Source organism: Labeo rohita, chromosome 20 (assembly GCF_022985175.1).
Source record: "Labeo rohita strain BAU-BD-2019 chromosome 20, IGBB_LRoh.1.0, whole genome shotgun sequence".
Lineage (NCBI taxonomy): Eukaryota > Metazoa > Chordata > Actinopteri > Cypriniformes > Cyprinidae > Labeo > Labeo rohita.
In genome coordinates this window covers 22,442,475-22,465,311 of record NC_066888.1, presented here as the reverse complement: position 1 = coordinate 22,465,311, position 22,837 = coordinate 22,442,475, and the positions used below count along the sequence as shown (strand labels likewise).

Sequence of the window (22,837 nt, the reverse complement as noted above, 5' to 3'; positions counted from 1 at the left end):
TATCACTAATGATTATTTTGGTAATCGAGTAATTTGACGATTATTCTGATGATTAATTGAGTGATCGGATAATTATACTTAATTTTTTTGTAGTAATAAAACCTGATGAAATAGTGCACACTGAATTCCAACATTAACGTTATAATAAGCCCAAACTCACAACAACTTGCAGAGATGGAGTTTGAGACGCTCCATACATGCAAATGATAACAGTCTGTTGCAGTATTTACTGTGAACGGAGCCGCTCTGAGACACACGTAGGTAACCTACATTATACGCAAGTAATTAAAGAGCATATATTAAACCTGCATCACATATATTTATTACAATCTAGGATTTTTAAAAATCGAATATTTAAACAGAATTGAGGAATCATTGCAGCTCTAGCATACTGAGAAAGATAATGATGTATTCTCAGTTTACATAGGTTTATAAATGATTTACCTTACAAATCTGATGAAATGGCACACTTGCATTCCCAGATTAATGTTATAATAAACCCAAACTCACAATAATATGCAGAGGTGGAGTGTGAGATAACAGTTTGTGTGGAGCACCATTTACCGTGAACGAAGCCACTCTATGTGCGGCACTTCCGGTATTTGACGGTTACTCGAGTTGGACAAAATGCAATCAAGAATTTTTTAAAATTGAGTACTCCAAATGAATCAAGGAATCACAACAGCCCCAGTTCCAGTTTCAGTTTTGCTTTGATTTTAGATTCTAGTTCGTCAACAGCTTCTTTAGTAACTTGAATTTGTGAAACCCGTTAACACCCGATAACATCTCATTCACTTCAGCATTCAAAAAATGTATAAAATTTATAAAAAAATTTATTCTAAATTAGAACTGGTTCTTGGCCCTCTCTATTCTCTTCAACATAAGAGACGATCTCTTCATCTAACCCATCCCTAAAACCATTCCATCCCAGCTGATTCAAAGTATCTCCAGACACAGTAGAGCTTGATTCCAGCAGAGTGCAATAGCCAGGTCTTTCTCATCACGTAAATCCCTCTTAGATCCATCTTAACACCTTTCCATTCAATATACAAATGCCTTCCCATTTAATACACAACATACTCCTGTTAATAGTCAAACAGCGCGGATCCTCCCAGCTCATGCACGCTCACTCGCTGACTAGTGCTCAACACAATGCATCATGGCGTAACGGAAAGAAAAATAAGGGTCATCTCCTGCAGCTGTTCTGAAGGGGTACGGAATGAGGACATGAATTCCATTAAAATGTTCCATGAGTTCTAAACATTCCAGAGACGCCCTAGAACCAGCAGTGACATTATGTAGCAAGCTTCTGACAGTTCATATTAGCATTAGCATATAGCATCGCTCAACCAAGCCTGCAGGCAAAGTCAAATAAGTGCACTTCAGTGCTCATGAAAGGGTAGAGATAAAGTGAGCGAGTCACAGATCAGCGCCGGCCCATGGCATAGGCTGAATAGGCAAATGCTAGGGGTGCCAAAATGAGTGATTTTGTATTTTTTTTATCAATACTGCTTCAGTACTATGAATTTTAAATATTACAAAAAAGTGATTGTACGACAAAAACAACTATTTTACGCACAACATACACATACATCAGTCACCTGATAGATGTTCACTTCACTAATAAATGATCAGTATGTCAAAAAGACCGAAGCCCTTTGGTGCACAGGGAAGAAAAAAAAGAAGAGAAGAAGAGAAAAACCGGGACAAAGACAGAGGTAATATGATGTAATGAATGATGATCGTATTAATAAACTACATGAGGTAAAAGTTACATGAGGTAGAACAAACTCTATGATGGCCTAGTCTTAAAGTTCAAAATAGGGTAGTAATAATGGAGTTCCAGAGATCTGAGACTTTGTAACACAATCGTGTCATTTTTCGTGTCACATGATAAAACGTTTTAATAATATTTATACGCCAGTAGTAGTGTGTAGTATTTGGGGATTTATGGTATTTGACTAATGGAATTGGCTAATTTAGTAATATTTGTATATAACTGGACTTATTAAAATAGCAACATTTTATGTAAAATTCACTTTAAAGATGTACATTTCTCGGTTTAATTCAAGGTGATAACGTTAGAAAGGGCTAGTTTAGTAAAACATTGCTGCATCTACCGGAAGTCGAACACTTTTCAAATTTATTTGGAAGATTAAATGGTAACGTTATTGTATGCTAGAGAAGTGTTCAAATGAATACAGTTTTGTGCTGAAATACCATATGTAATTATTCTAGCTGTTTGTGTTTAATTTATAATGTGACTTGGGCACCACCTACATTTTATAGTTTCACTGGAAACAATTTAAAATAAGGTTAATTTTCAATAACTAACAAATGATACCTTGCTGTAAGTGTTACCATTTCACTATCATCATAGATATATATATATATTTCTAAGAAAATGTATTATTGTTGGAAAGGGCTGTGAAACAAGGGGGACCAGGTAAGATCTTGCCTAGGGCAGCAAATTGGCCAGGGCCGGCCCTGTAACAGATGGAGGTGTAGGGGAAGAGATTATGAAAGAAACGAGAAATGGAAACAGAAGAGACTATTTCAAAACAACCATTCAATATTGAAATGTAAAACTAATAAAAAAAAACTACCATTCTCGCCGTAACAACATATTTGATTCTTATAAATAGCACAGAGTCGAACTTGACTATAACAATATATATTTAAACACAATATTAAAACATAACCAGTCTGAGGAAGTATGGTATGTAGGATTTGAATGCCAGTCATTGATGTGACAATGTCTCATTGCTGAAATAATCTCTCACATTGATCTGACCGGACATTTCCATGATGCTTACTGGGTGGGAAACTCATCACAGCTGGTGTCCAAGTCGATAGGATGCCAGAAAGCTCACCAAATACATGCACTGCCAAAACTAATCATTACGAAACAAGCTTCTCTGCTTTATGAACAAGCAAAATGTACTTTTAATGCACTGCAAGCAGTTAGACTTTACTAAGGAAAATATGCTGAGCTTCAGCTTTCCTCAAAGGCTCTTTATTGGGAGTTAAACTGAAATTTGTGTCAGTGCGGTCAGTCAATATTAAACAAATCTCAACAAGTCAATATGGCCCATCTGCTATCCTCATCACATGTTCTGGGTGATTTGGTGTACTGACAGCAAAGGGGAACCTGATTCAGTTGTGAAGCGCTATAATGACAAGGTGCGATCAATAAAATGTTTAGCTGACTCACCGTATTGCGAGCAGCTCATGGCCTGATTTGTCATCTGGGACTTCAGAGTGATCTCCTGTAATGTGATAGAGTGATTAATTGCAATGTTTTTGTTACAGGGATATTGTCAGATATATGTTGGTAACTAAGTATGCATGTTTCACTCACTGCCGCTGATTTTGGTGCTGACTCTCTGAGCGAGTGAGATGCTCTGGGATAGCTGGTCTCTGAAGCTCTGTCCCATGTAGTAATCAATGTCATTAGAGCGCAGCAGCTCTTCAAAGGCCTTGGTGGTGTCTCCCAGGTGCTGAGTCAGAATATGGCACACGCCACGGCCCTCCCGCATCCTCTGACGCAGGTGAGACAACTCACGGGCTTGTGCTTGGATCAGCGTGTCAAACTTACTGCAGGGAGAATGGTGAAAGATGCAGCAATATTACTAACAGTCCAAATGTTATTTTAAATGTTTAGTTCTATCAGCTGATTCACTTTTGAATTGATTACATGATAAACTGAATAATTCAAGTTAATTAATTACAATTTACCACATTATATTTACATTGTTCTGATGGCAGAAAAATCTCTTAAAAATCTGTAGTATGTTTTAAATATTTGTAACATATGTAATATATTAAATGTCATATTTTAAAATATTTTTAAAATAATCACTAATTACTATATATGTTTATATATATAAGATTTTTAATGTTTTTTTAAAGAGGTCTCTTCTGCTCACCAAACCTGCATTTATTTGATCCAAAGTACAGCAAAAACAGTAACGTTTTGATTTTTTTAACCATTTAAAATAACTGTTTTCTATTTGAATATATTTAAAAATGTAATTTATTCCTGTGATTTCCAAGCTGAATTTTCTGCATCATTACTCCAGTCTTCAGTGTCACATGATCCTTCAGAAATCATTCTGATGTGCTAATTTGCTGTTCAGTAAACATTTATTATTATTATTATTTATTTTTATTAATATTATTGTCAATATTTAAAAAAGCTGAGTACATTTTTTTCAGGATTCTATGATGAATAGAAAGATCCAAAGATCAGCATTTATCTGAAAGCTTTGCATTATACCATTCAAAAGCTTGGAGTTAAAAGATTTTTATTTCAAAAGATTTCTATTTCAGATAAATGCTGTTCTTCTAAGCTTTCTATTCATCAAAGAAACCTGAAGACACTCTACTCAGCTGTTTTCAACATAATTATAATACTAAATGTTTTTTGAGCAGCAAATTAGAATATTAGATTGATTTCTGAAGGATCATGTGACTGGAGTAATGATGCTAAAAATTCAGCTTTGAAATCACAGGAATAAATTACACTTTAAAATATATTCAAATAGAAAACAGCTATTTAAAATAGTAAAATATTTCAAAATTGTACTGTTTTGCTGTACTTTGGATCAAATAAATGCAGGCTTGGTGAGCAGAAGAGACTTCTTTAAAAAAACATTAAAAATCTTGGTGTTCAGAAACTTTGGACTGGTAGTGTATAGTAATAGTAGTATAGTATACTAATACTAATATGTGATCCTGGACTACAGGATCACCAGTCATAACCAGTCATAAGGGTCATTTTTTTAATCATTAAAGCTGAATAAATAAGCTTTCCATTTGATGTATGGTTTGTTAGGATAGGACAACATTTGGCTAAGATATAACTATTTGAAAATCTGTAATCTGAGGATGAAAAAATTGACAAAATATCCTTATGGAACATGATCTTTACTTAATATAAATACATAAATATTTATATGATTTTTGGCATAATGAAAAATTTTTCATTTTGACCTATACAATGTATTTTTGGCTATTGCTACAAATATACCTGTTCTACTTAAGACTGGTTTTCTGGTCCAGGGTCACATATATATTTATATATAACATATATTCCTTAAAATATATATAGTACTGTTTTCTGTACTCACCTCGGCCAGTTCACAGCTTTGCCATCTTCTGAATGACCTTTGCCCTTCCTGAGCTGTTCCTCCAGTGATGTCACACGGGAGACGAGCTCCTGCAGCTCTCGGTCTTGCTTTGGCTGGCGGGGAAGAGACCCAAAGCCGTCAGACGACTGCCAGCCCTCATCCTCTTCAGCTGTACTCTGTGCCTCAGAGTTATCCAAGCCCCAGTTGACCTTACGAGGAGTGCCGAATGCAGTGTGATCACGCGTTTGGGCCTGCAAGCTACGGATCAGAGCCTGAGATTGGGAAAGCTGACCACGCAGGTCCTCTACCAGCTGCTGCAGGTACGTCACATTATGTTCAGTCTTCCCAGAGTTCACTGAGCTGGGACCGCCCCACCACTGAGAGCCCCCATCACGATAAGACAGAGACGTGCACAGCTCCAGATCATCAAACTCTGCAGCAGAGAAAGACATGCAATTGTTACTGAAACAAAACTGTAATGTTTTGGTACAGAAAGTGTTCAGAAAGTTAAGATATTAACGCCCTCTAGTGGTAACACCAAATGAGAATACCTGGGCTGCTGGTGTCTTCTCTCTCTGCCTCGTTCTCACTGCGGCCACATGTCTCATAGCCCAGATCCTGGATGTCCACCTGGATCTGCTTATTGTCCTGCTGTACTGACGTTTCCGCTAAGAAAAGACCAGAAAGATACGTCAGAATGGCGGCTCTTGCATATGCATTGTGAAAAACTGACATGGAAGAAATAGTTGAATAAAGTCATTATTTTTGTTTTCTTTGCACACAAAAAGTATTCTTGTAGCTTCAGAAAATTACGGTTGAACCACTGATGTCACATGAACTATTTTAACAATGTTCTTACTACCTTTCTGTGCCTTAAATGTGTTAAAAGTTGTGTTGCTGTCTATGCAGAAAGCTTTTGGATTTCATCAAAAATATCTTAATTTGTGTTTTGAAGATGAACGAAGGTCTTACAGGTTTGTTACGACGTGAGGATGAGTAATTAATGATTTTAATTAATGAATTACTCACTGAGTAGTTCTCTGTAGTCTTTAAGTTGTTCGGCTTGAGCTTGAACTGTGGCCTCCGACACCATGAGTCTCTCCTGAAGCTCTCTGCTCTCCTGCTGGACCTGCTCAAGGTCAGACTTCAGTCTCACTGTTTGCTCACACATTGGCTCCCTTTCATTGGGCTGAAATACAAACATGCATTAAGTTTTGCAGTAAAAACCCATGCCATTTAGCGTCAGATGTAAAGCAAACTCACCTCCACAGCAACTGCATTCACCAGCTGTCCATCGCACCTATCTGATGTGTTCTTCTGTCCATTCTTAGGCTTTCTTCCTGTCACCATCATCTTGAGTTCTTCATTTTCAGATCGTAGAGTAAACAGAGCTTTCCTGTTTTAGGAGTACACACGCATACAAATAATAATTTCACACTTTTTAACATCTGTTATTTGTAAAATGGCCTCTTGTAGCTTTTTATGTTGTATGGATAGCCGTACCTCATTTGAGAGAGAGAGGAGAAACCAGCCTTTTCTAGTTGGGACTTGAGCTCCATCAGTTCTCTCTCTACTGCCCTCTTCTGCTCCACCAGTAGCTTGACCTCTGTCAGTCCTGGACCCTCAGCTACTGCATCCTGGCAGCCCCGAAGACCTCTATGCTGATCACAGCTCTGTGAACAGGATATACTATGATTAGAAAACCAGTGTTATACTGCTAAATAAACTATGGTTACAGCTACTGTATATAGTGCACTTAGAATTATGTTTTTTAATATGGATTAATCCACGTTTGATGTGTTACAGAAAACAAATGATTTTACCTAGAATTTTGATATTTTGGTAATATGTTACAATAAGGTGTAATTTGTTAACATTAGTTAATGTATTAACTAACATGAATAAACAATGAACAATACAATTATTACACTATTTTTAAATCTTTGTTAATGTTAGATAATAAAAATACAGTCATTCATTGTTTGTTCATGTTAGTTCACAGTGCATTAATGTTAACAAACAACTTGTGATTTTAATAATGCGTTAATAAATGCTGAAATTAACAAGCTAAAATTAATATATGCTGTAGAATTTTTGTTCATTCTTAGTTTGTTAACTAATGTAGTTATCTAATATCAACTAATAAACCTTATTGTAAAGTGTTACTGATATTTTACACTTCAGAAGGATGTCAGTACAGTGTTCTTATTGTTAACTGAAACTGCTAAAAAAGCACTAAAACTACTAACGGTGAAATAAAGTTTGAATAAAATAACAAATATTAGATGCAAAACTTAAGAAACGTTATTGAAATTAAATCTGACTGAAATAAGTTTGGGCTGAAGTAATAAAATACTAACTGAAATAAAATTTTGTTTTTTTGTTATTTTCTTCTTTCTAATTTGTATGTTCTTAAAAAAATGGTCTAGGTTTTATATTTTTTCTCTTATTTTATTACATAAAACACCATTGTTTTTAATAACATAAAATTACCATTGTGTATGAAAATGTGCTACATAAATGAACTTGCCTTGCCAATTCTATCGCACAATATCAGTCAGCATGGTTCTAGAACTTAAACGCTGCAACATGTAATAGTATAGTATAATATAGTATAGTATAGTATAGCATAGCAAGCTAGTTTTTAAATCTTTGAAGCTCAATATATATCTAGAATATGTTTCAGATATGCTGTATATTATTTATATATATATATATATATATATATACACACTACCGTTCAAAAGTTTGGGGTCAGTACATTTTTATTTTTTATTTTTTTTTAAAGAAATTAATACTTTTATTCACCAAGGATGTATTAAGTTAATAATTAAAAGTTTATTAAAAGTTAATAATAAATAATTTACATTGTTATAAAATATTTATATTTTGAATAAACACTGTACTTTCTAAACTTGTTATTCATGAAAGAATCCTGAAAAAAAAAATTACAGGTTCCAAAAAATATTTGGCAGCACAACTGTTGATATTATCCAACATTGATCATTCTAATAATAAATCTGCATATTAGAATGATTTCTGAAGGATCATGTGACACTTAAGACTGGAGTAACAGCTGATAAAAATTCAGCTTTTCATCACAGGAATAAATTCTATTTTAAAGTATGTTAAAATAAAAAACATTATTTTATATTGTAAAAACATTTTGCAATATTACTGTTTTTTTTTTGTATATTTTTAATCAAATAAATGCAGCCTTGATGAGCATAAGAGACTACTTTAAAGACTATTACAAGTCTTACTGACCCCAAACTTTTGAACGGTAGTGTATATATATACACACACACATTTATGAACACACACTGTACATAAAACCTATGATCTGGACCACAAAATTTCTTTAAATGTAGCTTTTTGAGATTTATACCATCTGAAAGCTAATTAAAGCTTTCCATTGATGCATGGTTTGTTAGGATAGGACAATATTTTGCTGAGATACAACTATTTGAAAATCTGGAATCTGAGGGTGCAAAAAAATCAAAATATTGAGAAAATCACCTTTAAAGTTGGTCCAAATGAAGTAATACATATTACTAATCAAAACTTAAGTTTTGATATATTTATGGTAGGAAATTTACAAAATATCTTCATGGAACATGATCTTTACTTAATATCCTAATGAATGATGATCATTAGATCATTTTGACCCATACAGTGTATTTTTGGCTATTGCTACAAATATACCCCTGCTACTTAAGACCGGTTTGTGGTCCATGGTCACATATAAAATATATTTATGACTATATGACCAAAATACATGCAGTACTATTATGCTTTCAGGATGCTGTCATACCTGCACGCTGACCAAAGACTGAGCTGTCAGTTTGGAGCGCTCCTCGTCTTCGGCACTATCTGCGAACTCACTATTGCAGTCTTCATCATCCTCCTCTCCATCATCTGATGTAAAACCTAGAAGAAAAAGTGTTGCATTGTTAGTACAGAAATACACACAAACACATTCACTCACACTCACATAGACACTGTGCACAGACTGTTGCATGCGTCACTATGGAGACTAGTGAACATAATACTCCAATGAGGCTCATCTTACTGATAGTGGGCTTCTCTAAATAATCGTTCATCTGCAGCATATTCACAAACTATTCCACCATAAAAGCAAGCTATTCCAGGACCATATTGACTCTCAGTGACAAACGGATACTTCAGGCCAGTAAACAGAGAAAAGCAAGGAGAAAAGCAAGCAGAAAAACAGGAAGAGCAAAAGCAAATAGATAAAAATACTCATTTCCTGAATGGCACTGCCCACTTCTGGATTCATTCCATTACTGTACAAGTTAATATGATTTGTACAAGTTAACAGGATATTGAAAAAGTTTTTGATTGCTATATTGTAAACTCAGTGGTATATTTTCTGCAGGTCATCTAACTTTAAATTAAAACAGTATTAAAAAAATATTGTGTATATAAAGTGTTAGAAGTTATATATATATATATATATATATATATATATATATATACATATACATATACATATACATATATGTATATATATTTTAATGGAAACAGTGATACTGGATTCTGGAAAGAGATTTAGCTGTGTATAGCCTATTTATAGCCTACTATTAATGAATATTAAAATATATGCTTTAGAAAAGGGAAACTTTACGAACTAATGCTTGGTGTGCACTGCATTTATTTTACTAATGAACATACCAATGTGACAATTTTATGACAAAGATTTGATATAAATCAGCTACTGACTATTAATAAGGTTTAAGAACCTTAGGTGATTGGCAGTATTATTCTGGATTGTATGTCACTCAGTGTTGCCAAGTCTGCGGGAAATTGGACTGCTTTAACACTGTTATTGCAGGTTGTTTTTCATGTCCACGGGTTTAAGTGACCCCAATAACATGATATTTATTTAATGGAATGCGAATTTTACCAGGGGAACCCACCAAAAAAAATAATTTTACCCCCCCATACACAATTTTTGACTGGGGGACCCCCACCAAAATGTGATTGGGCTAGATTTGGGCTGGTGGCTGGTTTGGTTGTGAATACCTGGCAACCGAACTGTTTGCTCTCTATATATATATATATAATATATATATATAAATTTTTTTTTTTTTTTTTAATAGGTTTAATAGGTTTATATATATGTATATATATATATATATATATATATATATAACCTGACAATCCTGGTGTCATAGGACAACACTGAGCAATGAGCTCCATTATGTATGTTGTGTTAGTATTTGTAGTATTTGCTTTAAAATTGGGCATTTATTGTGCTTGTGACTTTGGGAAATAGGAAGAGAAGAGAAAAGAAAAGAAAGATATAGAAGAGAAAAGGCCAGCCCAATATACCCAGTATAAATAGAATAAACACATTATCACCATTATCACCCCAGTGTTTTTTTCTTTTGATTGAGTATATTTCATCAGATAAATTACTGAGAGTCAAAATGATCATGGTACATACAAAAAAATTAAAACTTGTCTAAAAAGCACAACATATATATCATTTAATTGTCCATAAAGGCATCAGTTAGGCAGCAACGTGATGTATTCAGCTCAATACTAAGTGCAAACAATCTGTATATGACATGCTACAAACATCAGTTGTTATTTTGCATGCAGAGACACACTTATGTTATATATTAAAACTAAGCTCTAAAGCTATTAAATAAATCATTATTCTAATACAGCAGCACTTAAATACAGTTAAACTAGAGTGCATTTTTACAGGTTTCTAGAGTAAACACAGTGACAGTGAAATAAAATAAGACCCACTTTTGGTAGCCCTCAAATGTATATATTAAGATTTTTGCTTTTTTGCTTTAAATGAATAAATTACAGTTAAGCATGTGGAATATTAGAATAAAAATAAAATGAGCTCAAATACAAACAATTGCACTGTTGAAAACAGAATAAAACATTTAAAAACTTTGTGCACACGCGTAAGATGAAATATAAGTTAACATTATGTTGTTAGAATCCATTACAATAATATCTACAAGACTTTAAATAACTAAAAATGCACAATTCAGTCTTTAGTTGTTACTAATTCAAATATTTGTTAATCATGCTTATTTAGTTATTATAATTGTGATGCAATGCACAAAGCATCATTTGTCCTCTGCAGCCCGGAAGGCCACATTACAGACCAAACTTCAGCCCGTCCCCACCTCCAAAATCAGCATGAGATTTAGCCGTCTGTCCAGTTTCCATGGACACCAGTGGATCCAAAATAGCCTGCTTAAAAAAATAATACATAATCATACAGTATATGTATAAACAGTAACAAACTAGTCATGTAGTTTAATACTGATTCAATTCATTTCATTCTTTTTTGTTGTTGATATGTTACCTTGTGATTAATGCAGGTGGCATCTTGATGTTCCACCTTCTCTCTCAGCATCTCTAGCTCTTGGGTCAGTCGGTCTACCAGTGGTAAATCTGACGGATCCACCAACTGCATCTGCAAGTCCTGAATAAATCAACTCTATAAATACACATACCTACACTACCAGTCAAAAGTTTTTGAACAGTAAGATTTTTAATGTTATTTAACAAATTCTCTTTTTCACACCAAGCCTGCATTTATTTGATCCAAAGTACAGTGAAAACAGTATTTTTGAAATATTTTTACTATTTAAAATCATGGTTTCCTATTTGAATGTGATGACATGATCCTTCAGAAACCATTCTAATATTCTCATTTGCTATTTAAAAAAACATCTATTATAATTATAATTTTGAAAACAGCTCAGTAGATTTTTTTAGGGTTCTTTAATGAATAGAAAGTTCAGAAGAACAGCATTTATCTGCAATAGAAATCTTTTGTAACATTATACATGTCTTTATCATCACTTTTGATTAATTTAAAGCATCTTTGCTAAATAAAAAAAATAATTTCTATAATTTCTTTCCCAAAAAAATTTATTCTGACTCCAAGCTTTTGAATGATATAGTGTGTAATGTTACAAAAGCTTTTTATTTCAGATAAATGCTGATCTTTCTATTCATCAAAGAATCTTCAAAAAATGTATTCGACTGTTTCAAATATTAAAAATAATAATAATAAAATAATTTTTTGAACAGCAAATCAGCATATTAGAATGATTTCTGAAGGACCATGTGACAATGAAGACAGACTAAATGATGCTGAAAATGCAGCTTTGATCACAGGAATAAATCTATAAAATTATATTTTAAAATATATTCAAATAGAAAACAGTTATTTGAAGTAGTACAAATATTTCACAATATTACAGCTTTTGCTGTATTTCGGATTAAATTAATGCAGGATGAGGTGAGCAGAAGAGAATTCTTTAAAAAACATTAAAAATCATACTGTTCAAAAACTTTTGACTGGTTTTACAACACCATGAAATTTTAACTCAAAGGCTAAACACAAACCTTGATGATGTCCTCTTTGATGCTTACGGTCCTGCTCAAAGCCTCTATATCTGAGGCCTGGGTATTGAGTTGGTCTTGATGGGATGCTAGGGTGGCATGCAAGGCGGTTAGCTGGTTCTGGGCTTCTTTTTCTCTGTGAAGAGTCAGTCGGAGCTCATCCTGAAGAATCTGTGTGTCTGCTTCGGTCAACTGTGGGTTAGCCGACCCAAGTTGCCTACGCAGCTCCTGCAATCGATAGGTCTGCTCGGCCATCACCTGACCCACACGCCCTGCAGAGTCCTGGGAGATTGAGTGTGATTTTAAAAAGTGATTTCAACCTCAGGAGGTACATTAGATTGTCAGTGGTAGAGTGTTACCTTGATGTATTGCTCTCTTGCATTGATAGTGTTTAGCAGGTCTTGGACCTGTGAGTGATGCTCTTGAGTCTGTCTGCTTCGGTCCGTCAACAGCTCCTGAAACAAACGCTCCTTGAGCTGAAGCCGAGACTTGAGCTCCTCAGCCACCTCACTGGGTCCGACTGACACTTTACCGAGAAGAACCGCAGTCATCTCCTGCAGAGAGATGCATGTCGAACTGAATGAAGTTAAAGAGTTGAAAATAACATACATGTGTATTATATCAGAAGCTTGTGTTCACCTCTGCTTCTTTGGTGCGTGTGTGTAATGACGTCTGCAGCTGGCTGATTAAAGCGTCTCTTTCTCTCAGGCTGCGCATGTGTGACTCTTCTCTCTCACGATGGACGCTTTGAGAATTGCGCCAGGCTTCACACACCTGCTCCAGCTCTAAACCTTTACCACGCAGCAACAACTCCAGACTCTGTACAGAGAAGCACATGAAAATAGTGCTAAGTGGATTGTTTTGCTGGTATTCATAATTTTGGCAGTATGCGAGAGAGACATGAATACCGTGATGGTTTCCTCGTTGTTGGACAGCACACATCGAAGTTTCTCCAGGTCTCTCTCTTTCTCTCTCAGCAGCAGTTGCAGTTTACGCACATCGTCTTCCTTCTGTTCCATGCATGTGAATTTATCGTCTATCGCTCTCTGAGACAGAAAAGGCAAATTTTATTGATTCATATGCAATAGTAATTCTAAGAAAATAAAAAATGAAGATGTACAAAACCATTCAAAAGTTTGTTTGTTTGTTTTTTTTGGAAGGAAATAAATAATTCATACTAATTAATTCAGCAAGGAAGCATTAAATGGGTTAAAAGTGAATAATTGCTGCTGAAAATTTAGCTTTGCTATCAGAGAAATAAATTACATTTTAAAATATACTAAAATAGAACATAATTATTTTAAACTGAAAAAATATTTCTAAATATTACTGTTATTATTGTATTTTTGATTTAATAATTGCAGCCTTAATGAGCATTTTACCAACCCCAAACCTCTAAAAACAATTTAGAGAATTAATTTTTTTTACATTTTTTAATATTATAATAATAATAATTATTACTTATTTTCTACAATAGACAGCAAATTTATTCAATCAATTAAGCACTTCTGAATACTGTATCTTTGGTAAAATAGTTTGTATATGTGTGTTTATGCACCTCCAGTGCTCGGTCTCTTTCCTGAATGCGTTGTTTGAGCTTATGGATGAGGTTGTCTCTATTCCCAGCAGGCTCTTTCTGACCATCCACCAGCTCGCTGTAGTCCTGATCAAACAGAAGCATATATGGCATCAGATATTAACATATTTATGGATAGACTATCAGTACTAATACTAGGACTAATAATCAAAATATTCTTTGCATGTCTTACTTCTATCAGACGTTCTTTGTGCTCTAGTGAGGTCTTCAGTTCTCGTATGTTCCTCTCTCTTTTCTCCACTTCTGTCTCTCGCTGTCTCCACTCGTCTCTCCATTTTTCCTCCCCTTGTTTTACCTCAAAGCGAGCCTTTTCTAGAGCAGCCTGTAGATCCTGGTTGTGTCTTTCTGCATCCTGGTGGTGTTGCAAGGCTTTCTGCAGGTCAGCCTGGAGGCGCTGGTTTGCACGAGCCAGGTCTTCTTCTCGTCTCTGGCTCTGCTGCTGTGCCCTTTGAAGGCCCTGCAATTCCAGTTGGGCTGAGAACAGAGAACCCTGGAGGTCTAAAAGATCAGCCTGCAGACGACTTGGAGGCACTCCAGACATCTGGAAAAAAAGAACCAGATATTGTCATTCTCTAGTGGCTATAATAAATTATTACACTTCACAGAACTGATTCAAATAGATTTGAGAGTAAATAGAAAACTTGGATGAGCTTTAAACTTTAGGAGGATTCCCACCTGTTGTTGCTGAAGCTGGTAATGGTTGTTCTGTTGCTTCATAGAGCAAAGAAGTTCCTTCTGCTCTTCAATGAGCCGGTGGAGGTCAGTAATCTAGCATGAAAATGCATTTTTTCATTAATATAGTTTGGATCTCAGCCTCAAAAATAACTCATCAATTTAGGAATGCAAATAGATTTAATGACACACTAATCAAATGACCTATCATGGAGCATTTTTGGATGTTTAAGTAGAAATTAAGGAAAAATATTTATGTGATTGTACATTTTTTGTCACTTTTAATCAAGTGATAGCCATTTTCAAACTTCTTGCCAATGTTTGGAGTCAAAATTATCGTTTTTTCTTTTATGCTAAAAATCATTAGGATATTAAGTAAAGATCATGTTCCCTGAAGATATTTTGTAAAAATGTTACTACTGTAAATATATCCAAACTTAATTTTTGATTAGTAATATGCATTGCTAAGAACTTTATTTGGACAACTTTAAAGGCGATTTTCTCAATATTTTGATTTTTTTTCTGATTCCCTCAGATTTCAGATTTTCAAATAGTTGTTTCTAACAAACCATACATCAATGGAAAGTTTATTTATTCCGCTTTCAGATTATGTGTAAATCTCACTTTCAAAAAATGTACCCTTATGATTGGTTTTGTGGTCCAGGGTCACAAATAAGAATTTTTACTTCACTGAATAATACTCAAAATGTATTTATGAGTCAAATTAACTATATAACGCTATAAATATGAAGTTCACAGAATGATTTTTGATTGTAGTATGATTAACATACGTGGCAATACTATTTTAAACTTAACTTTTCCTATACTTTAAAGGTATAGTTCACCCAAAAATGAAAATTATGTCGTAATTATTCACCCTCATGTCGTTCCAAACCCATAAGACCTTTGTTTATCTTTGGAACACAAATTAAGATATTTTTGATGAAATCCAAGAGCTTTCTAACCTTGCATAAACAGCAATGCAACTACTATGTTCAAGGCCCAGAAAGGTAGTAAGGAAATTGTTAAATTATCTTAATTTGGGTTCTGTAGGTCTTACAGGTTTGGAACGAAATGAGGGTGAGTAGTTACCAACAGAATTTTCATTTTTGGGTGAAATATCCCTTTAACTAACAGTCTAAATGCAAAAAGTGTGTCTTACGCACGTGAGGAAACCCTGATATTCCATTCACTGCTTCGGGGCTGACATACCTCAGAGTCTTTAGTGTTGAGTGAGTCACTCAAGGTCTGTATTGTTCTCTCCTGACCACATGCTGCTTCTCTGAGAGAGCGTAGTTCACTTTCCATGTCCCCGAGCCTCTGTTGTAACTTCTATTCACACACACAAACAAAAGAGCTCAGCACAATAACGATTTAATGATTCTCATTCCTGCTGAGACACAACAACACCATAGCAACAACAGTACACTTGACAGTCAACTGAATAATAACAGATGCTTGATGAAACATCACATTTGATGTCAATACCTTATTACTGGCCTCGCTTTCTCTGATTTTGGTCTGTAGAGACTGGACCTGCTGTTGGGCCTTTTGCAGCTCGCTCACACACTGACCCGCTGCGTTCTCATACTCCGCCAGCTGACACTGCTGCTCCTCAATCAACCTCTGAAACACAGAAATATAATACAAAAAATACTTAAAATTCTAAGACTACAGTTACTTGTTCAAAATTTGATTTGATTTAAAATTAAAATTGTCTTTTCTACTAATGCAACCCAGAACAACTGGCCAGGAACATTTGTGACCCTGGAATAAGCTTTCCACTGATGTATGGTTTGTTAGGATAAGACAATATTTGGCCTAAGATACAACTATTTGAAAATCTGTAATCTGAGGGTGCAAAAAAAATGAGAAAATCGCCTTTAAAGTTATCCAAATAAAGTTCTTAGCAATGCATATCACTAATCAAAAATTAACTTTTTATATATTTACAGTAGGAAATTTACAAAATATCTTCATGGACACAATCTTTACTTAATATCCTAATGATTTTTGGCATAAAAGAATAATTAATCATTTTGTCCTATACAATGTATTTTTGCCTATTGCTACAAACATACCAGTTCTACTTTAGACTAGTTTTGTGGTCCAGGGTCACATTTACCATTAACCAATCTAATCAATCCTTGATCATTTCTCAATATTACTCTATATTAAGGTTATATAAAATAATGTTTTTAGTGTCACAAATACTTTGCATGTGTCGATTACTAAAAAAAACTGTATTAATATGAGCGAGAGGACGCATGCAGTGCTGAACAAACAGTTATAACCATAGCCTCCCCTCTACAACTTCCTCAGGAAGTCCTATTTTTCCATGGCGGCATGCCTTTCACTTCCTTGTTTTTTATTTTCACTTAATATAATTTCTCTCTCTGTTTCATAATAATAAATATAAATGAGTCTCTATAGTAAACAGACTTTACTGTGCAGAAAAATACTATTTAGTCCAGCACAATAGTAGTAGTGCAATTAATTAAAGGATAATGTTTCTGAGCCTTGTCTACGGTAACATACAGTGATTACAAGTGGCTTTGCATAGTACAATACTGCTGACTGTGAACGCTTAAGATCAGATTACTCATACTGCTTGTTGCTTCATCTGTCATTACATGGACTCACATAAACGGGGTTTACCTATTAATGGATTAAATTAAACACATTATATTGCCAAAAAGATCATATGCCATACTTAATAGTTTAACATATATACACTACCATTCAAAAGTCTGGGGTTGGTAATATCTTGATAATGTTTTTAAAAGAAGTCTCTTTTAAGTTTACCAGGGTGGTATAATGTGAAATATTTCTCAATTTAATATACAGTTTGTTTACTACATTTTTAAATATAATATATTCCTGTGATAGCAAAGCTGAATTTTCAGCATCACTGCTCCAGTCTTCAGTGTCACCGGATAAGAAATTATTCTAATATGCTGATTTGGTACTCAAGAAACATTTCTTCTTATTATTATTTTAAAGACAAAGTTGCTGTTGCATTTTTTTTTTTTTTTTTTTTTGTGGAAAGTTTTTTTTCTCCAGAATTCTTTGACAAATAGAACATTCAAAAGAACAGCATTTATCTGAAACAGAAATTCTGAAAATTGAAACATCTTGAATGTTTAACCATCACTTTTAATAAACTAAAATGTAACCTTGCTGAATAAAAGTACAAATTAAAAAAAAAAAAAAAACTTACTGACCCCAAACTTTTGATTGGTAGTGTGTATATCTAGAGCCAATATGTATTCATTAGAGGAGCAAGAATACGATCCTTTTAAAATTAGCCTATGACAGAGTGCACTGTTGCTCACAACAACAGTTGCTAGGAAAGAGTTGCTAAGAAGATGATGGGTAACCTAGTAATCAAAAGCAATCAGAGAGCTGGAGAGCTCTGGGAAGAAAAAAGGCCTGAGGGAGTTCTTCGTCTGCTCATCTAGTTTGTGGCCTATAAATTTATCTTCCCGGATTCTTAATATACTATGTACAGACAGTCCACAAAAGATCCTTTTCAAACAACCCTCATTCATTCCTCCTTTTCTGAGATCCTTAGGTCATCCTGTGTACCTTCTGAAGGCCCAATGGCTTGCACTGCATATAATCATCCAACCACAGGTCTTCCATTTCCGCCAACTCTAGCTGAAGCTCCTGCTGGATGCTGGAAGGAGCATCTTGAAGATGGGGAGAAACAGGACACTCTATCCCAATGGGAGGCACCTGTAGAAGAGGGTAAGGACTCTCCACGGGTATAGAGTTAGGTTTGAGGAGTACAGGAATTCGACTACCCCTGTGACTCTGAAGAGGGTGATATTCAAAGCTTTTAAGCAAGTTGAGGGCCATATCAAGTCCACACACAGAACCAGGCCTCTTGATAGCAGACCGTTCCTCTTCAGACTCTCCCTGTGTGGTGTTAGGATGAACCTTTGGATAAGACTCTTGGGTGACATCTACAGCAGTGTCCAAGGATTCCACAGAGGAGGCAGGACTCACACCGACAGGCTCTGGATCACTGGGACGGCGAGTTTGGTTGTTCTCAACAGGTTCAGGTTCTGGTGCAGGAGCAGATGGGACAATATCCTCAGCGCTGTCCTGAACACTACCGGAGTATCTAGTGGAGGGTCCACAAGAAGTGCTCCGACCCACTTTCCTAGGAACCTTGCAGACAGCCTCGTAATCTGAATCAGCCACTCGCAGTGCAGCGCACCCTTTGCACTTCCTAGGACGGGGGCCTGATGTGGCGTCATGACACTGATGGTGAACAGGGCACTGGTGGTCTTGAACCTGCTCTTGAGTGCCTTGCTCAGCCCAGGACTCGTAGACAGAGTATGTCAGATCTTCCTGCAGCAGAGCACTATATTCAGCTTCAGCCAGCCTGGAGAAGTCAACTACAGAAGAATCTGCAGCTCCGCTGTCCACTCCGAAATCATCAGCATTGTTTTTGCGGTACAGTCCACCGATGCACTGTCTGAGCCTGTCTTTCTCTAACAAGAGCTTCTGCATCCGTTCAATGGACAACGCCTCCACCCTGGCGATCACAGTGTCAAAGCGGTACATTCGGTCCAGCATGAAGGCACACTTGCTGCAGGCGAACTCTCCTCTGCCGTCTCGGGTCATTTCCCTGCCCAGTGCGTAGGACAGCAGCACCTGCAGACTCAGCTTGGCAGTTGGGTGGAAGATCCATCGCCGCTGGTTACCATAAAGCTCCCTTGCACAGATACGACACACGTCCTTCATCTTTGAGTCCAGCATTATAAATCTTCAATTAAATAATAGTCTTCAGTAGCTGGTGGCAAGAGCGAAACTGAAAATTTCATGGCATATAAAGTTCCTAAATTGCTATTCTTCTCCAATGTCCAGCAATGGAACATAATACGTTTTAAAAAAAAATAAGGCAAAGTATCTACATTTAAAAATATAATAGGAAATTATTACAATTTCAATCAAGTCACTTTTTATCATGGATGAGATGCCAATTTAAAGTTGTACTATTATATATCTTCCCGTTTGGATCGTTCTTTAAATAGATATATCGCTGTAAATGAGTCTCGATTTTGATTTTGATGTCCAGATGCTCGTCCTCGTCAACGGAAGTAAAGATGCGTGTTTTGTCCTTCACTCCGGCGCTCCAGATTATGTTTCATTCGCTCCTCTGTGAAGACGCCGACATGACAGCACATCATTTAAATCCCACCGTTTCTATATAACCACAACTACCCAAAATGTAGACGGAAATAATACCATATTCTGTCCCCGAACGGTCACACTAAAGCTTGACAGGATTTTGTATACATAACCGGGTCTCAATGTAGAGACAGCGGAGCAGCAAACGATGTGGCAAGAGGCAGGAAAAAATGGCGCGTACCATTTTCTGCACAAAGAGGGGTGTCCAAAACATGCGTTTTTACCATAAATCTTGCTTATTTAAAACGTAGTAACGGTTGCTACCTTCGTAACACGCATTTATACTACAACCACCTCATAAATTGACGTTTTATCGCCCATTGCTTGTCAGCAGTGCTTTTGTAAATTCTCCGATCACCCCTCGGTGTACGCAGTGGTACTGGTCCCACATAGGAACAAGCCAAGCAAACGATGACACTGCTTTACATACTTATTTCCATTTTCGACAACGAAATGAAACTGAGAAAGTGATTTGTTTTTCCGACGAACTGGTTTTATAATATCTATCTATCTATCTATCTATTGTTAATTTTACAATATTTAAACTAACAGATTTGCTATCAACATCGACACAGTAAACCTGTGGTGACAGATGGATCAGTCTCTTACCAGTTAATATTAATTCTATTGATTATAGATAACTGAATGATACCATGTTTTATAGTGATATATGCACATTTTGGCAGTTGTGTGGTGTCCCTGTGTTTCATTCGGGTGTCTTTAGAATTTAGAGTACAGGGACAGAACACCATAACAGCACTAAAACAAACCACCCTTAATCAAAAACCTATTTATCCTAATCAAGCAAATGTAGCATTATGTCATTGTTTATGTCAGCCAGTGATAGTGATGGCAAGGCGTTGTAGAGAGACAGTAAAATTAACTGTGAGTTTTTATTACTATTCTGTGTACAGTAATGTAATTGATTGTTTATTTTAAGCCTAAATGCAAATCAAATAAGAAAGTGAATACTGCATATCCCTTTAGTTAAATGATTTTTTTTCTTCTGTGGCATGATAAAAATGATTTACCAAGAGCAAAGAGCAGCACCGAAAGTGCAATACATGAAATTATTAAAACTAGAAAAAAAGCTTGGATTAAGTGTTGAATGACAAGCTCTTTAAAATACAAGGAACGTACTGTTTAATTTTTAAAATGGTTGTAAACGTGTGCTGCTGTACACTCTTAGCTTGCTATGACTGTACAGTATCGCTAGATGTCGCTCTAAGCACACTGCTCATGCTTCTTCAGCTAATTCAAAGCAATTTGTCCAAAAATGGGATAATTCATTTATTCACACATACATACAACACTTAAAAATAAAAGATTAACTTGAGAGAAAATATAACAGAAGAAAATGACTTACCTGCATCTCCTGCTCTGTGTTGCTTTTTCCATGAGCCAGTTCTTCTCTTCGAGTCTAAAAAAGAGAAAATAATGTGGCCTGCTGCTTGACAAAATACATAAACATTTGATTTTGTTTATCTATTTAACCCGTCATATTAAATAATGGCCAGAACAGTTTATTGAACCTTTAAACAAAATATTTTTACATTTTCTTTCTTTATTTTTTTTTTTTGTATTTTCTTTTATTTATTTGACAAATCTAGTTTTTTTTTTAAATATTATATCTAATGCATCAGGTTTCATGGCTCATATATACAATATGAATGTATATAATACTGAAACATCTTAGTACTGAATATAATACTGGAGAATATGGAACTGATACTCAAAGAGGAAAAAAAACACCTGAGCAATATTTGGTATAGTTGATATTTATATGACCAGAGATGAAAATAGGACAGCTTGTAATGCAATTCCATGAATTCTTTATAACAATAAAACAGACTACTTACAAAACGTGTATATAAATATCAGTTGTCACTCTGTATCTCTCAATTATACAGTATGTTATACCAGTAAGACTCCATTTTGAAATATTTATAACACAAAGACGTGTACCACAACCTAATGTTTTTAGTATTATACTAAGAGGCCTTTTAATAGCTAAAAATCGATTATTAATCATCAGACAATCAAAGGCCGATTGTACAAATATGATAGAGCAGGCTTTAAAAGGTTATGCATTTTGATTTGCATTTGTGTCAATTTCCATGTTTTTGTTAATTTGATTTATTGTTTATACAGTGTTAAACAAGTTTATCTACACACAGGCTTTAACAATTTCATACGTCTCAGTTTGCATATGAATCTAAGGCAGTGTTAATATAAATCTCCCTTCGTATGTGATTTATACCCACACTGTAAATATACTAATCTGGGAGAAGTATTGAATCACTCCTGCATGTGCCATGGTGCCATGACCTATTTGCAACGGCATGAGAGTGTGTGTATGTGTTTATAAATACAGTCTGATATCTGAACCCATTTTCCCTTTAGGGGTTGAATAGGGGCCAGAGGCTAAAGTGACCTAGTTAGCTGCTGGCTTTCAACCACACTGATGAGAAGTACAGTAGAGCCAGATACCATATGCACAATCACATATAACAAACATTGATGTTTGTGTAAGTTTAAGTGTGCATGCTATTTGCCCAAAAGCACTGTCCTGTGACACACTGGCTGCTGCAGGCGTCTATGTGTGTATTTTGATGGATAAGATTCTATGCATGCTACCTGTGTGTGTTTCTCTTTCTGCTGGAGGGAAATGTTGAGGCTCTGCACTTGCTCTTCCAGCTGAGTTAGTTTTACTGTAAGGGCGTCTCTCTGAGCACTCAGATCGGCTGCCTCTTGCTCTCTCCTGCATACGGTTTCATTCAGTTCTTCTATCAACCTAATAGAAACAAAGAGGCATCAGATTATTTCT

At 35.4% G+C, this 22,837-nt stretch overlaps 1 protein-coding gene across 10 annotated transcripts in view; it reads right to left on the bottom strand.

Annotated features, from left to right (window-relative positions):
• pde4dip (phosphodiesterase 4D interacting protein) overlaps window positions 1-22,837 on the bottom strand; it is an 82,246-nt gene that overhangs the window by 15,673 nt on the left and 43,736 nt on the right. For 2 of the 10 annotated variants that reach the window (XM_051137985.1, XM_051137987.1), the window contains exons 8-28: window positions 22,645-22,804; window positions 21,377-21,430; window positions 16,297-16,434; window positions 16,021-16,140; window positions 14,812-14,904; window positions 14,309-14,677; window positions 14,098-14,202; window positions 13,448-13,585; window positions 13,179-13,358; window positions 12,899-13,093; window positions 12,543-12,821; window positions 11,491-11,610; window positions 11,309-11,378; window positions 8,947-9,062; window positions 6,636-6,805; window positions 6,396-6,528; window positions 6,162-6,321; window positions 5,684-5,800; window positions 5,133-5,565; window positions 3,362-3,597; window positions 3,215-3,269 (exon numbers count right to left, since the gene is read on the bottom strand). In XM_051137985.1, coding sequence (XP_050993942.1) covers window positions 3,215-3,269; window positions 3,362-3,597; window positions 5,133-5,565; window positions 5,684-5,800; window positions 6,162-6,321; window positions 6,396-6,528; window positions 6,636-6,805; window positions 8,947-9,062; window positions 11,309-11,378; window positions 11,491-11,610; window positions 12,543-12,821; window positions 12,899-13,093; window positions 13,179-13,358; window positions 13,448-13,585; window positions 14,098-14,202; window positions 14,309-14,677; window positions 14,812-14,904; window positions 16,021-16,140; window positions 16,297-16,434; window positions 21,377-21,430; window positions 22,645-22,804 — 3,441 coding nt within the window. Of the gene's footprint in view, window positions 1-3,214; window positions 3,270-3,361; window positions 3,598-5,132; window positions 5,566-5,683; window positions 5,801-6,161; window positions 6,322-6,395; window positions 6,529-6,635; window positions 6,806-8,946; window positions 9,063-11,308; window positions 11,379-11,490; window positions 11,611-12,542; window positions 12,822-12,898; window positions 13,094-13,178; window positions 13,359-13,447; window positions 13,586-14,097; window positions 14,203-14,308; window positions 14,678-14,811; window positions 14,905-16,020; window positions 16,141-16,296; window positions 16,435-18,396; window positions 20,600-21,376; window positions 21,431-22,644; window positions 22,805-22,837 lie in introns of those variants that run through there. The other 8 variants (XM_051137983.1, XM_051137988.1, XM_051137986.1 and 5 more) reach the window with 7 other exon arrangements.